The 17,392-nt window shown below is 51.7% G+C and overlaps 1 protein-coding gene across 1 annotated transcript; it reads right to left on the reverse strand.

Annotated features, from left to right (window-relative positions):
* Positions 1–3,710: 3,710 nt before the first annotated feature.
* Positions 3,711–17,111, reverse strand: LOC119444425 (solute carrier family 22 member 7). The gene is made up of 2 exons (XM_037708826.1): positions 16,740–17,111; positions 3,711–5,279 (listed from the first exon to the last, which is right to left on the reverse strand). Exons 1-2 carry the CDS (start codon positions 17,109–17,111, stop codon positions 3,711–3,713), a joined length of 1,941 nt encoding a protein of 646 aa, XP_037564754.1.
* Between the last annotated feature and the right edge of the window lie 281 nt (positions 17,112–17,392).

The following is a 17,392-nucleotide window of genomic DNA, read 5'->3' on the forward strand; positions in this document are numbered from 1 at the left end:
GCCGTTTTGAGTCTTTTTATCTATCTATCTATCTACCTATACTTTTAAGTCAACCCAGTAGCCCAGTTGTCTACCTGCTTTGGCCACTAGTTCGCTAAGGGTCGTGATGGTCGTGATGATGAGGCTCGTGGTCGTGATGTCGTCGGGGTCGTTCCATCCTCGTCATCCTAGCTTCGTCATCCCTCTCTCGTCAATAAGTGGTAGTCCCGCCTTCTACCCCAACCAAGTGGCCGAAGTTAGGTAATAGTTTGGCAAACTACGTTGCAGTCGGGGTTATGATGCCGTCGTGCTCATTACGTCGTCGTCATTCAAGTTTTGTCATCCGATTCTCGTCATGTCATCATCGTCATGCCACCGTCACCTTAAAGTTGTCATGCCTTAACGCGGTGTCACATCACCATCGTGATGCTGTCATGGCACTTCGATCGTTTTCATTGTAGCTTCGTGATTTGACTCTCGTCATATACAGTCGCGGTCACGCCTTCTACTCCTACCCAGCGGCCCAAGTTGGCAATAGCTTGGGGCACTTTCTAAAATTTTTTTGGTAAAGGCAGATGAGGACTTTGATGCGCCTGAACAATAAACGAAGACTGCTTTCGATAAATTTCGTGACGATGTTCCTTACGCAACTGCACGTGGCTCAGAGTCTTGCGCTGACTGAGCGCAGACAAAAAAGCCGGATATCACGCATATTGCGCCCCGAGATTGATTTACAGAAATCGAAAAGCATTGAACTCCATCTGGAGGCGTCAAACGTGCGTTGATCCGTGGCACGCAAGAAAAGCACTTGTTTGTGGTATTTGTTTCTTCCTGTCCTTGTTTTATTCGCGCTGTTCAAACCTCATTTCTAAATCATGAACCAACTAGCCCTCATCAAGACCTTACTGAAGAAAAGCACGTTTCCTGTTCCGGTTTACAGCCGTTAATTGTTACCGTGCGTCGTAGCGATGTGCTCGTGGGATGCACCGATTAAAACTAATTACGTCGAAGAATCGCTCTGTAATAGCACCCGTTTGTACACTAAGTGCTTGTACCGTTTCGTGCTGAACCGGCAACCGTTATTATTTTTCACGGTTCAGGTTCGGCTCGGGTTCAGACACGTTATAAAAATATTGGTGTGGGTTCAGGCTTAGTTTCAGCCAGAACTCCGGTTCGGGTACGGTTTCCGGTTGGAGTGCAGTTCTACACCCTGAACTAATCGTCCACCCACAAAGATCTACGACGATAGCCACAGCTAGTGCTTGTATTGTTCGTGCTCCTGTGGTCATATAGCTGCTGCTTCTCAAAATTAAGAATCATTCGAGATTCGCATCCAGAAAATGCTTTCTACAACCACAATATCAGGACTGATATGAGCCAAATCAGCTTGTTTTCTTGTAACAAAAGCATAAGTACCCAAATGACATAGTGACAGAGCGCCGGGATACCTGTCACGTTGTCGTTGTGTGGTGGTGCTTTGTAATGTATTGAAAAAAAGTCCAGTCCTCCACTATGGCCAACTCGTCTTTCGTCTTATTTGCTTACCGATTTGTCTCCTTACAACAAAAGACACGTGTTTCGTTATAACGCTGTCGCCAAGGAATACGTGTGTGTGTGTCTGCTTCCCGCTACACCTGTTTGCTCCACCAGTGACGAAAATGGCTGTTGTGTTCTGCAGTGGTTTAAATTACTTGAACGTAGCCAATGCAAACGTGACACTCTATAAGCACTCTTGTCATCGCGACCGCGCGCGGAGGTTGCCAAAGTTAATACCTTTACATGTAGTATCAAAACCTTTAGACTCAAGTTGTTAATTCCGACATCGATAATGCTCGTTAAAATGACGAAGCTAATCTGTTTAACTGTTTTTACCTTCTTATTTCCATTGGCGTGATCAGGTGTCGTATATCAAGCAACTCTACCTGATACCTCACCATGCAAATCTATATATGAAAATAATGTTTTATACAGGCTCTGAAATGTTCGGAGCTAGAAGACCAGCTCTGGGCCGTCCGGCAAGCCGAAGATGCCGCCCGAGTCCAAGGAGTTCGAGCCGACACCTGAGGCCACTAAAAGCAAAGTGCCGGCTCTGTCAATAAAGTTTATTTCTTCTTATATATATATACACAGACAGAAGGGCAGCAGACAGGGTTGTTTATAAACATAAGGTGGAACTATGAAAGGGTCGCCCTCGTAATGCAATTTCCACACCTTGATTTACCGAAATTCCTCAGCGAAGCGGTGTAAAGAATCGGAACATGCAAGGATGCGCCATTCGACATGACATTCTCGGCGTGTGTCTGTCACCTTCTATTTGCTTGGGAGCCGGAGAGTTGCGTACAGGCGCTACTCTCGATGGAGGAGAGACGACTGGCAGCACAACAAACAAGGATTTAATATATACAGGGACGGTAAAGGCACAAGACACACAACACTAAAACCATAACTCAGCCAAATATCCTCACTCAATAGAAAATACAAAACTCTAACTAAATACAACACTACCAGAAAATAATCTATCTCGGTCTCGGAGCCTAACTCCGTCTTACAGTCTCTACGTCAGTCTTAGTGCTGTCTCGTCAAAGTCTGGCCACCCTGGCCCCGGCCTAAATGCGTCGCAATATGGAAGTGCGTGTCCTTACGAGCCGTCGGTTTGAAGTTCTTGTTGAGTCCACGTCTGGCTCGTCCGAAACGTTGCGGGCGCCGTAAGTGCCGACGCCTCGCGGTTCCGTTGACCTGACCCAGTACGTGGCTGGTGCCCCGGTAGCCGCCGCTGACGTGTCACTTGTCGGGTTAGGCTTCGCGAAGCGTTCTTCGCCATACGTCGATCGGCATGGCAGCCCGGTGTCACAGTGATTATCGGTTGAATGGGCTTGGCCGAGGAAGAGGGATTCTCGAGAAGAAGACCGGAACCACCGTGAGCAGCAGCAGCCGGTCACAGGAGCTTCGCTCGGACGATTCCGAGGACTACAGCTACACCTGGGCCATGGCAGCTTCACGAGCTTCGTGGCCGGGTCCTCCGCTCTCGCGTCGTCAGAGCATGGCTGACTAAGCGACCTTCCAGCTCAAGAGCCACGTCGATAATACCGCTTCGATGCTTCTCCCTCGCGGATTACACCTCGGCTCGCGTGCCTCAAGCGCTCGCGCCGTTCGGAACGCTCCGCGATCGTCGTCGTCTTCTTTTCTCGCCACAGGCGGCCTCTTACATGTGACAGTGTCCTATAGTCCACACGAGTATTACCACAGGCGGCGCAGGCTGAACCACCCTGGTGTGTGATATAGCATCGCGGTTTTCTGAAACGCTATATTACCCGCCGTGGTTGCTTAGTGGCTCATAAGCACGAAATCGCGGGATCGAATCCCGGCCACGGATTCGATCCCGCGATGGAATTTCGACGGGGGCAAAGTGCGAAAACACCCGTGTACTTATATTTAGGTGCGCCTAAAGAACCCCAGGTGGTCCAGATTTGTCCGGAGTCCCCCATTACGGCGTACCGCATAGTCAGATCGTCGTTTTGGCACGTCAAACTTCATAATTTAAAACGCTATATTCTGTGCCGGAGAAGGGCAATACTCCAATAAAAACACATACGGCAGACTAATGAAACATGTAACTCAAGCGTAGAACCAAGTTTAAAGAGCAAGAACAGCATGCCAGAAGAAATAATTTTATATTGTGCGATAAGGTGTCATTAGAAGGAATTGATAGAAAGAAAACATCCGCCATGTCCTTAAAAATCGCTGGCGTGCGTGTCGGCCTGTCCTGCATCTCCGTGCGAAGTGCAAGTGTTTGTCGATCCAGCCTGTGCTTGGTGGTCGTGCAGTACCACGTCAGCGCCGACTGCGTCCACGTGCAACGCTTCGTCGTGCAGCGGATCGCGCGCGGAGCACGAGGAGCCGTTATCGGTGGGAGCCTGTGCTTTGGAGCTTCTCCTGAAACCAATGGACGATGACCTGGGTGCACGCCTCGCCATCGAATTAGCCACAGCGGCCCTGATGGGAACCAGCGACTTTTGCATGACTTTCTTGCGCTCGGCCCCGTTAGAGTGGTCCTTGCGGCTCTTGACACCGACTACATAGGGTAGCTGGTGGAGGCCGATGAGGCAGAGAAAAGCGAGCACGGCTGCGATCCCGTGAAGCGTCTGCCTCGGAGAGTCCCAGATAAGCTCGGTAACCAACGCGACAACGGCACCGATGCAGCCCACAGAGTAGCAGGCTCCCATGCCCACACAGCGCACCTCGCTCGGGAATCTCTCGACCGAGTAAACGTAAGTGGCACCCATGGCAGTGGCTGTTACGGCGTAGCCCACGACGGCCGTCACACGGTCAACTTTGCTCGCCTGGACGATTGACTGCAGCGCCAGGAGCCACATAACCGCCGCAAAAGTGTGTCTTGGGCCGAACCGTGTCATGCTCCAGTAGATGGCAGTGTGCATGGCACTCACGAGGAAGACCACAGCGATGCTGCCCAAGAATGAGTGTGGCGCGGTTTCACCTGACCCGAGGTTGGTTCCGTAGAAGGCAAGCATGACCGTGAACCACGAACAGAGTTCCGGCACGTTGTGGCCGCGAAATACCTTCTTCCGCAAGATAGCCGTCTGCGTGAACCAAAAAGTGCTTTCACGTGCGGACCGGTCTTGAGCCTTGGCTTGCATGAGCAGTGCCGCGAAGGCCAGCTTGGCCCCAGTCAGCGGCACGCCGTTGACAACTGCCACGGCGAGCGCCGCTTCTTCGGCCAGGCGCGGCTGCCGTGACGCCAGCAGCCAGGCGGCCGACTCCTCAAGCAGGAAGCAGACAGAGACGAGGAGGCACGTGGGCACCATGAGCACCACCTGAGTCTTCTCCCAGTGCTCGTCCATAACGCTGCTCAGCTTGAAGACGAGAGGGAGCAGCGCCGACGCGGGGCCCCAGCAGAGCAGGCTGAAAGTCAGCCGGTGCCCGTTATCGCACGCCTCGTAGAGCAGCACGAACAGCAAAAGCTGGGCGCCGCCCGAGGTCACGGCCACGGCCAGGCGCGATAGGACGAAGCTGTCGAAGGAACGCGCCACGCCACAACTTGTGCCGGCGAACAGCAGCGCCGCCACGCAACAGATAATCACCGGCTTGCGGCCCAGGCAGTCGGCCGCCAGGCCAACGAGTGGCAGGCCCAGCAGGGCGCCTACCAAATACAGCAGCGAAGACAAGGGCAACAACCAGCGGTGGCGGCACACCAGGTCCCACTGGTCCACGATGCTTTCGTTCGCCTCGTCGTATTGCCACCGCTCGCAAGGAACCACGCGGCGGTCGGCGTTGGCGAGATCCTGCCATGTGCGAGAAAAGGGGTGGCGCAGATGAAATATAAGCTAGCTGGAAACGTTTTCGGGCATTGAGCTCTCGTAACGGGGAATACAGGTCTTTCGCGAAGCACAGGGTTATCTGATAGGTCAAGAGTTCTCAAACGAGGAATGTCGCCGAAGCCAATCGTTTTGACAAGAAAACTATCTTCGTCAGAGTAATAGAATGGTGCTCTGATGAAGACAAGTCCCCTTGTATAAACGTTTGCTCCAGGGTATCTCTTGTTTGATCAGTGTTGATAACTTAAACATTCCATCTTCCTGTGATAATCAGTCTTGTTTTGATTACCGGACAGGTAGACATGTTAAGCCGCAATGGTGGTGCCACCTTATGGTGAAGAGCTTAATCAGAACGGACGCGGAGCTTCTACTGCAGTGATCACCGTGTGTTATACTTACCCGTTAGTGTGAGACGCCGGTAGTGGCGTAAATGTCAACATGCACTTCGGTTTTATTCTGCTTCTGCGAGAATGATCATAACAATTAGAACGATATAACGAAGAATGATTATAACGGCTTTATGTTGGACAAAACTTTGCGCGGTGTCGCTGCAGCGTTTTTGATGTAGTCTATATTTGCGAATCCCCTATTCCCTGCAGGGTAACAGATTTTCGGACAAGCTGAAGCTCCCCCTTATGAGCACCGGGCGCTGCACCAGACGGCGGCGCGGCTGATTCAGCTAGAAACAAGATCAACCGATGCCACCCGGCTGTTTGAGCTGCGACGGAAACGACACTAATTAGAAGAGTGACAGACACGCGCCTGTTTCATGGTTTCCTGGAACCTGATAAGCGATGAGTTGCCCGATCCGCCGCAGCATTCGAACACATACGGCATGATAGAAAACGCGGAAACGTTCGCCTCGAGATGGAGGCCGACTAGAGGTCATTGTGAACGGGCAACATTTTCTATGGTCGCGGACAACTCTCTGTGACATTGAAGGGAAGGCAAAGCTTCTCCGCGTGTGTTACTGCATCATCGTCATCATCACCTTATATTTCTGTCTCCTGCAGGACAAAGGCCTCTCCCTGCGATCTCCACTTATCTTGATTGCGCATTAGGTTTCTTGCGAACAGACACTGAATCAGCGTACCTTCCACGTGCTACTGTTTTGTATTAGCCCAAACGCGGAAGAATTTTGAGGAAGACTCGAAAATCAGGGGTGCACTTTGTTTTATTTTGCTGTCGCAAGTACGATGTTTGTTTTCGCTTTCCCAGCTTAAACCAAGCGATAGCAGTAAGACTGCAGCATAGTAACAACTTTAAACTACCGCGAATGAGAATGTGGGACTATTTTCAGTACCGGTTTTGTACATACTTTGACTAGGTAGCTGTCCCTTCATGGCCATAGAAAGTTGTCCGTGATTACCGTGTTTTCCGGACTGTAAGTAGCGTATTTTGTTTCTGAAATTTTGGTTGGTGCGTCTTACAGAACGGTACGACTTATATGTGCGTAAAACCATACATGCTCGCGCCGCCAATTTGACCGTGTTTCTTTTTATGAGTACAAGAAACAATGCCCGGCAAAACTCAGAAAGAAATAAAATCTTGTATGACAGCGGGGCAACCGTGGCGACACCGGGACAAAGACAGCAGACATGTGCGCACTGTAACATAGAACACCAACTTGCCCGATCCCAAACATTGGGCTTCGTCGATTTTCGGAGTTCTGGAAGCCCACTGGCAGCCAGCTAGTTCCGGTTCTGATAGGAAGTCACGTGAGCTGGGATCCCAAGACAACCCGGAGCTGCCCGAAGTTTGCAAAATCGAACGCCGGGACAGCGCTAGCCACGGGATAAATGTAAACATGCTACCAGCATGGCAGCGACCGGCGTGGGCGTCGCGCGTGTGGCGTAGTTGGCCCAATTCTGTCTTGCCACCTCGGAAATATATATAGTTGCATTCAGGAATACGATCACTTTTGCGAGATTTCGCGCGACTCGGCACAGGACGCACACTGTGCAGCTCACGGTGCACAGCGCAACAAACGGCGTGCGACGCGTCCAATTCCAAAACGCCAAATCGCACCTAAGTGGTAGCTAAAGCAATCGCTCGAGGATGCCTGCTCGTATAGCGATCACGTCGGCCACCGGCGACATTTGACATCATTTGACAAGACACGAAAAAGCAGGATGTTGGGTACGTCTTATATGCATAAAATTTCGTACATGCTTGAATTCGATTTCAGAAAGTTTGTTTTGGCTGATGGTGGTCCTCTTAATTCTGCTCTTGTGCAAAAAGAGCTGGGGCTGCGGCTGGCGCGTGAAAAGCACGCCGCCTGTAACCCGCGAAAAGCTTCACAGGAAAAAATAGTATTGGTCGATCATGAGGGCAGTAATAAAGCTAATGTACGTGTGGTCATTACTCATCTCAACCAGTGCATTCCTTTAACATCAACGGCCTATATATAGTTAGAACGCATCGGTTTCGAGTTGCCACCTAAGAAACGATGGAGAGGCGGAGCGAACACGGGTTAGCTGCGATGCCTACGCTAACTGCAGAAAAAAAGACATATCGCCGCATATACGCGAGCAATGTGAAAACCGATACCACCAGAAAAAGACGTGAACCGAAAAAGCACCGCAATGTGCGGGAATGAGCGTCTACAACTTCGACAACTTGCGCGGTACACGATGAAGAACCATGCAAGCATGATCGAGAGCGCAGCGCGCTGTTCACGGCCGAGAAGATGCATTCACGGGACACAAACAAAAGAAAGCTTCAAATGGTTCGCCGCCGTTCGTATGGCACCGCGTCGCAAGGCGGAATTCGGGGCGTTAGAATCCTAGTACGATAACGATAGAAGTAATGCAATCAGCGATCCACGCACCGCGCCTACGTCGGGAATCGTTCCGACGATTACGCGAGCGCCTTCTGAGACGAAGTCCACAAGCACGCCAGCGCCGGGGCGGCGTGCGCTAGCGTTCGACGCAAGCCAGTTGGCTGAGCGAGGTATAAGTCACAAGTGCACGCGTTCGAATCCGTCAAGTCCCCACAAAGATGGCGGCGAGCGCTCATCGCCTCTGTTTGTCGTCTGCTAGCCAGAGAACTTCCATAGAGCTGCCTGACCAAAATGGTCCTGGCTGGTTCTGGCAGCCCGCGGGTAACCAGAACAAGGAGCTTGAAAAAAAATAACTGTTTTTTTTTTCAACCTCCTTGAGCCAGAAGCTTCCAGCCCGACTAAAACGAACGCGCGGCGGAAGTGAGTCGCGCGTTGGGCGGGGCAATCCGAGAAAAACGAAGGCGCTCTGGCTGGCTCTGGCAGCCCGCGGGTAGCCAGAAGTGCAAAATTCAAGCAGCCCATTGGTGCTGATATAGATGCCTCCGTGATTGGAGGTCACGCGTACTAGTTTGCTGTTATAACTTAGTATTTCTTAAGGAAAAGGCTAAACCAATGACACTCACTCAATAAATAAAGAAATGATGCTGCAGTTCTTTATTGTACGTCGTCGTACCCGAGATATCATCATCATCAGCCTGTATTTATGACCACTGCATGACGAAGGCCTCTCCCTGTGATCTCCAAAAACCCCTGTCTTGCGCTAGCTGATTCCAACTTGCGCCTGCAAGTTTCCTACCTTCACCACCCCACCTAGTCTTCTGCAGTCCTCGACTGCGCTTCCCTTCTCTTGGTATCCATTCTGTAACTCTAATGGAACATCGGTTATCCATCCTGCGCATTACATGGCCTGCCTAGCTCCATTTTTTTCCCTAATGTCAATTAGAATATCGGCTGTCCCCGATTGCTCTCTGATCAACACCTGTCTCTTCCTGTCTCTTAACCTTACACCTAAAATTTTGCGTTCCATCGCTCTTTGTGCGGTCCTTAATTTGTTATCGAGCTTCTTTGTTAACCTCAAAGTTTCTGCCCCATATGTTAGCTCCGATCGAATGCAATGATTGTACACTTTTCTTTTCAACGACAGTGGCAAGATCCCAGTCAGGATCTGGCAATGCCTGCCGTATATACCCGAGATATGCCAGTTACAAAAAGCACCACTTCGTTGTCATCATCATAATTTAATCGCGCGCGCAAGAAGTCGCAGAGGCTATGCCAGCGACGTGCCTGCAACATCTCCTAAACGTTATTCAGAAGCAGGCAGCGGTCACCCAGCCATGGTGCCAGCCGAAGTTGTTGACTTTTTTGACTGCGTAGAACGACGAGGCATTCGATGGCTTCGTGAGGAGCAATAAATGCTAGCTTTCTGCTTCTAAGAGGAGTTTTGATTGAAATATTTCTTACTAGAATTATTGGCTCGTAAAAGCTTTGCTGAGATAAAATTCAGTGCCATAAGATGGATAAGTAAGGAATTTTGCTATGACTATACAAGCTTGCATAATCGCGTATCATCATGCCAAGCGAGTTAAAATAGGTGCGTCTTACACCAGTGTGCCTTATATACAAACGTTTCTTCAAATCTCGTGAAAATTCGGGAGTGGGACTTATACAAAAATGCAGCTTATAATCCAGAAAATAGGACATACAAGCATGGCCGTGCTCGAATGTCAGTTCAGTACTAGCGTGCCAGCGTGGTCCCTGGATGTTGCAATTCCACGCTCTCTAAGCAATGTGATCTGGCGCTGCCGTCACGGAAACTGTACATTTCCTTGTGAGAGTCCGGGTCACGCGTGACTATCCGACGTAGATAAAAATGCTCTTGCACAGATTCTACATGCTGACAGAAAGTCACGAATTTTAATGGAATTCGTGCACGTGTGTAGAGGCAATGGTATATGAGCTGCCTGTGTCTTGTGGTAGCATATGCATAGAACAAAGAGGACGATGCCTTATTGATCGCCTGAGGGAAACGTAGTTTAAATGTAAGGAATAACCGCGACGCTTATCTCTGTGTTCACTGTCAAGAGTGCGGCTGAGCTTCTTTAATCATTGCGTTATTATTGTCAGACACAGAGATAAGGACGTGCGTGAAATTATAGAGGTCGAAGCTATCAGGCGGAATGGTGAAATATCTGTTATGTCTACGGCTATCGACTTGGTTGATAAGGAGACGACCTCTTGGGAAGGTGCAGTATAATAGGACGTTTTTACCAAGAGTGGCGCAGTTGTACATTGTCTAAAAATGTAGCAATTTTCTCGAGAATGTTCAAGTTAATGGTTTTGTAGTGAGAAATACGGGCGCCAGCAGAAGACGAAGAATAAGACGTTTGTTGTTGGTGCTCGCGCTCGCTCCGTTTGGCCGTTGCCTGTTTCGGCGCGTTCATATAAACGACGAGCGTATCTACCATTAAACGCGTACTATCAATTGGTGGAGCGTGCTCGTTCCCATTTCATCCTGGAACTCCGTACCCGGACTCTACCCCCAGCCTCGGCAATGCCTGACGACATGCCCCAGCAAGGTGCTCCCGCACCACCGGTGGTCGCCTGCTCCGGCGTACCCCAACAACGAGATCCTGTCATTTTCAACGGCACCGACGAGCACGACGTCGAGGACTGGCTCACTTCGTATGAGCGGGTAAGCGCCCACAATAAGTGGGATGAGGGTGACAAGCTCAGTAACGTCAACTTTTACCTGGCGGGCGTAGCACAGGTGTGGTTCCACAACCACGAAGCTGATATTGCCAATTGGGCATCCTTTAAAACGAGCGGAAGTCTTCGGCCATCCCGCTATTTGCAAGCTCCGCGCGGAACAACGCTTACGCGGTCGCGCCCAGCAATCCGGCGAGTACTTCACGCCCTACATTAAGGATATTGTGGACCTCTGCCGTCGCATCAACCCTGCTATGTCCGAAGCTGATAAAATCAGACACATCATGAAGGGGATTGAGGACGACGCTTTCCAAATACTGATTGCCAAAAATCCCCAAACTGTCGCAGACGTAGTTCAGTACTGTCAGAGCTATGACGAGTTGCGGAAACAGCGCATTTCTAGACAACTCCCGAGCTCTGATCCGGCCGACATGTCATCATTCACTGTAGGCGCCGTTTCTACTGACACCACAATGTTATGGTAGCAGATGCAGGCAGTTGGTCCAAGAGGAAGTGGCCCGGCAATTGTCCCGTGTTCCCTGCGTGCTGGCCTCAGCGCAGGGCCTTGCTCCGACGCTACGACAGGCCATAGAGGAGCAAATTTCTGAGACGCTACCAACCACCTTCCAGCATCCGCCTGTTTCCGCTCCTCTGACCTACGCTGAAGTCGCACGCAGACAGTCACCAGCAATGCCACTCAGCCCGGACCCTGGTCGACCAGCAAATGCCTTCTTCGCTGCGCGCGCGCCTGTCCACCTGAACCCGCCACCTTTTCGCCGTCCCGCGCCGCCGTCCACTAATCCTTGGAGCACCCCGGATAACAGGCCTATTTGCTACTTCTGTTATCTGTCTGGCCATGTCGCACGTTTCTGCCGTCGTCGTGACTTCCGTCCTAGTGCGGGCGAAGACAATCGGGACTACTTTCGTTCTGAGCCACAGCGCCCGATGTCCTCCCATTCAACGACGGACACTGGCTCACCGAGTCGCCGTGACTACGACACACGTGGGTCGCCCTCACCACGTCGCCATTCACTTTCCCCAATAGTTCGTCGCCCCCCACTAGTCCAAGCGGAAAACTAGCCCTCGCAGTTCCGGAGGCAAGAACTGCGCACGTGTCGACAACTTCAGGGCCTCGATTTCTACCTGCGAACGAAATAACCGTGACTATCGAAGGTGTTTCTGTGCAAGCACTCGTCGATACTGGTGCTGCTGTGTCTGTTCTTAGTGGATAACTGTGCCGCAAGTTAAAAAAAGATAACGATACCGCTTTCCGATGTCTCTCTGCGTACCGCAACCGCGCACCACATTCAACCTTCAGTGGCATGCACAGCTCGTCTTGTCATACAGGACATTTTGTACGCAGTCGAATTTGTCGTTTTTTCGCCATGTTCTCACGACGTTATTTTGGGTTGGGACTTTCTCGCTACTAACCATGCTGTTGTTGACTGTGCGCGTGCCGAACTTGAGTTGTCGCCGATGTGTGCCGCCGCATCTGACTAGCCACCTTCTCGAGTGGTCGTCGCTGCGGACACTGACATCCCTCCTTTGTCTTCTGTTTTTGTGCCACTTTTTGCGGCTCTGCTTCCGATTCCACCGCCCTGTTTGCGCCCTCCGAAGCCTTCACCTCTCGCAAAAACTCCCTCCTCCCTTTAGCAGTTCTCACGGTCGAAAACTGTTGCAGCGCCATTTGTCACGAATCGGTTGTCTTCCACAGCCACGTTATATCATGGTGAATGTATAGGTCGGCTTGAGGATATTGATTCCGCATACTCTACTCAACTGCCTGACGACACGGTAGGTCTTCTCGTCGACACCATTACTCCTGCTACCTCCGCCGATTCGTCCTCCTTAGAGGCATTCCTCCCGTCAATTGATTCCACACTCCCACCTGCACAGCGTACCCAACTCTTGGAGCTGCTCGCCCGCTTTCGGACGTCGTTCTATCATAAGCAGTCTTCCTTGGGCCGCACATCCGCCATCGTTCACCACATTGACTCTGGCACCCATGCACCCCTGCGCCAGCGTCCATACCGAGTTTCTCATGCTGAGCCCCGTGTCATTGATGAACAAGTCAACGATATGCTTCATCCTGGCGTAATATAGCCCTCACACAGCCCTTGGGCTAATTCCCCAGTTGTGCTGGTAAAGAAAAAGGACGGTAACATTAGATTCTGCGTTGATTATAGGCGCCTTAACAAGATCGCACGAAAAGGTGTTTATCCGCTGCCCAGAATCGACGACGCCCTCGATTGCTTGCAAGGAGCAGAGTTCTTCTCCTCTTTGGACCTTCGATCTGGGTACTGCCAGGTCCCTATGAATGAACCGGACCGTCCCAAGACTGCGTTTGTAACCCCAGACGGTTTATGTGACTTTAACGTGATGCCATTCGGCCTTTGTAATGCGCCTGCCAATTTCGAACGTCTCATGGGCAACATTCTTAGAGGCCTCAAATGGCACACGTGTCTGTGCTACATGGACAACGTCGTAGTCTTTTCGGAGGACTTTTCCCCCCATTTTAACCGCCTCGCAAGCGTCCTGACTTGCCTTTCAGACGCTGGATTGCAGCTTAACTTGAAGAAGTGCCACTTTGCTGCCCGCCGACTTACCATCTTAGGCCATGTTGTCAGCAAGGATGTCCTTCCCGACCCTGCAAAGCTTCGTGCCGTCGCCGAGTTCCCCAGGCCGTCTACGCTGAAAGAACTCTGTAGCTTTATCGGACTGTGTTCGTACTTTCGCCGATTCGTGCGTAATTTCGCGTCCATAATCGCCCCCTTAACGCAGCTGCTTGCCGACAGCCAAGGCATCTCGGCGTGGTCTACGGCTTCCGAAGATGCGTTCGCCACATTTTACGCCATCTTTAGATATCCCCACCTATCCTACGCTACGTTGACCCCGACGCTCCCACAGAAATCCACACGGACGCTAGTGGAGTAGGCCTCGGCGCTATTCTGGCTCAGCGTAAGTCTGGCTTCGAAGAGTACGTCGTCTCTTACGCCAGCCGCACACTCACCAAAGCGGCAACGAACTATTCAGTCACCGAAAAAGAATGCTTTGCAATCGTTTGGGCAATCACCAAATTTTGTCTTTACGTATATGGCCGTCCATTTGACGTCGTGACTGTTCACCACGCTCTGTGCTGGTTGTCGTCGTTAAAGGACCCCTCTGGTCGCCTAGCTCGTTGGGCGCTTCGTCTACATGACTATGACATCCGTGTTGTCTACCGGTCCGGCCGTAAGCATTCGGATGCCGACGCTCTTTCGCACTCACCACTGCCCGATGAGTATGGTGCTGCGTCTGTCTCCAGCTTCTGTACCGCCGCAACTACCTCTCTCACGGCCGTAAATGGTTGCTAGTGATTCCTCGCCATTTACGTTCCGACATCTGTGCCTCTTTTCATGCGGATCCGCAATGCGCCCATGCCGGTGTACTAAAGACGTGTGCACGCCTCCGGCTTCGATACTACTGGGGCGGAATGTACCGCGTCGTTCGGCAGTACGTCCACTCGTGCTCCAAGTGCCAACGCCGCAATAGCCCACCTAACAAGATTACAGGGCCGCTCCAACCATTGCCTTGTCCTTACCGGCCTTTCGACCGTATCGGCATTGATTTGTACGGCCCTCTACCGTACACCCCAGATGGCAACCGCTGGGTTATCGTCGACGTGGACCATCTCACGCGCAACGCCGAAACTTCAGCGCTTCCGGCGGCCACAGCACGTGAAGTCGGCTTGTTCATCCTTCGCAACCTTGTTCTTCGACATGGTGCGCCTCGCGAGCTACTTAGTGACTGTGGTCGTTCATTCCTCTCCGAAGCTGTAGCTGCCCTCCTCCGGGAATGCAACATTGTCCGTAGAACTACAAGCGCATATCATCCGCAAAGCAATGGTATGACTGAACGCTTTAATCGTACGCTCGGCGACATGCTCACCATGTACGTTTCCGCTAACCACACTAACTGGGACCGCATCCTTCCCTTTGTTACGTATGCTTACAATAGCACCACTCAGTCTACCACAGGATTCTCTCCCTTCTTTACGGTCGCGAACCTTCCTCGTTTATGGAAACGGTTCTTTTGAATCCCCTCGACGCTTCAGAGTGTACTCCTCTATCCGAAGCCGCCACTTATGCCGAAGAATGTCGTCAGATCGCCCGCTCACTTACCGCGCAAGATCAGGCCAGCCAGAAACATAGTCGACGCAGGCTTGTGTTTTTCATCATATTCACCTGAAACGCGGTATGGCTCCACGTTCCCTCCTCTACTCCCGGGTCCCGGCCTTCCCACAAAGTTCAGCTCAAAGGACGCCGGCCCTTACCGGGTTCTCCGACAGACATCCCCAGTCAACTACATCGTTGAGCCTATTCACCAATCTACGGACCAACGGCGTTGCGGACGCGAAACCGTTCATATCGACCGACTGAAGCCGCACTACGACCCACCAGTGCTACCTGTTCCATAGGTCGCCAGGATGGCTCCTTTTTCGCCGGGGAGTGATTATAGTGAGAAATACGGGCGCCAGCAGAAGACGAAGAATAAGACGTTTGTTGTTGATGCTCGCACTCGCTCCATTTGGCCGTTGCCTGTTTCGGCGCATTCATATAAACGCCGAGCGTATCTACCATTTAACACGTACTATCAGTTTGAATAATCTGCATAGCGGTGTCTTCGTCTATTTTTGTCCTTGCTTGCTGGCGCTACATTGTTATCCTGATATTCTTAGGTGATTTCTTATGAAGTCTTAATCAATTTTCACTCCCACTAGATCTTGTTTTCTTGACAAGCCGTGCATATATGGGGTACAGGCAATATTACAGGCGCGTCAATATTAGTTTGATAGCATGGCGGCGGCTGCTACATTGAGAAAGTTTAACTTCGAACTGCTGTGCATCAGCAGTTACTATCGTGGAGCGTTGGGGGGTTCAGTTTCGCCTGTTCTGCGCCTTTTCGTCCTCTTGATGTACAGCACTGCTGTACATCAGCCCCGAGCCATTGCTAAGTGTAGCGTAATTAAAAAGTTGTCGCAGTTTCACCTGAAAGGCGAAGCATCAATTGCGATAGCAAATTTGTAGAGAGCTATACGGAGTAATGATAGTAGCTTTATCAGCTGTATAAACTTGGACATGCAGCAGCACCGGCAGCACGTAGAACTGTTGTCGACGCCGACGGCGTTTTGCCCGCGTTCGCACAAAATGCGTGCGGCGTTGGTGAGTGTTGCCGGAGCATCTGATATAAATAGGCACTTGATGCCGCAGCTAAACGTCGCCTCCCTTCCCTTCCCTCCCCCTCCCCCCCACGGCCTTTCGTGCGTCAGAAGAAGCGCGTTTTCTCTACATATATGGTGCTTGTAAAGGAGGAAAGAGACGCCTACTTCTGCAGCCCTTAATGGCGCTGGGCCGTGCTCCCTCAAGGGCTGCAGAAGATAGCGCCAACCTTTCCCTTTCCCTCACGAACCACTTATCATCATCATCATCATCATCATCCCTTAAGGGAGCACGGCACAGAACGCGCGTTTGTTCTCCGCCGTGCGTTCACTCCCCGTGAAAGCGCGCGTCTCGTGCCCTTTCACTCGCACATACAGCGTTCGGCGGCGCGTGGCGACGATTTCATCTCCATTGACGTCATACGGAACCTCACGGCGACGACGACGGCGACGCCGACGGCAGAAATCTGCTTTGAAGTGTCCATATAATTGCTATCGCAATAATAAGTCCGATTGTGCTACATGAAACAATCCCGCATAACACGTCTGCGGTTTGATTAATGGCTGAAGACCATGCATCGCGCCACGTTACCGGGCAAATAATGAATGTAACACAGAGCTAATAACCCGACACTGCAGCCTCCACGCGTGCAGCTAGAGTTTTTACTAGCGGACGAACGCCATGGACAAACGCTCCGTAAGTAATGAGGCTGGTAGGACTGCACGCCGACTACGCGCTCACCGGCACAGGCGGATCGTAGACGGTGCACTGGCTGAAGCTACCGTCGGGCATCAGCGGTATGGCCACGTTCCTCCAGACTTCGGTTGGGAGCAATGCCAAGTCATACGGTGGTGCGCACCAGTGCCGAACAGGACGAGCGAGCACGCGGTAGGCGAGCGAGTGGGCCAGCATCACGGCAGTGGAAAGCGTCGCGCAGACCAGCAGGCGCCGCTGGAAGGCACCGTGGCCCGTCACGTCGAACACGTCCTGCGGCTTTTGCGGGTCGATGCCGCACGTGGCGGGGCTCTCGGTCACCGGTGGGCGCTGATAGGGCGTCAGCACCTGCTCACTCTCTGCAACCGCTGGGAAGGTAGCCGGCGACAACGACTGCATGGCTTCTTCTGGTCCCTTTTCTTCTTCTCCTCCTCTCACTATAGTGCGTGCTCAGATTTCGAGAGTGGTCATGTAGGTTTGTTTGTCCATCTCAACCGAAATCGTCAAGGTCACCATGGTGGGTTGGACAAAAACTGGAAAGAGAGAGAGAAGAAAATTAATACAGAACAGCACGCAGAGAATCGAGCTTAAGTAGCTCCTCCACTCCGCTGTGGGTGGTCCCCTCAGTCCAGGAGTCTAGCGGCCTTACTTGCCCTTCTCGCTCGGTTGACCAGTCCGAA

Source organism: Dermacentor silvarum, chromosome 3 (genome assembly GCF_013339745.2).
Source record: "Dermacentor silvarum isolate Dsil-2018 chromosome 3, BIME_Dsil_1.4, whole genome shotgun sequence".
In the NCBI taxonomy this organism is placed as follows: domain Eukaryota; kingdom Metazoa; phylum Arthropoda; class Arachnida; order Ixodida; family Ixodidae; genus Dermacentor; species Dermacentor silvarum.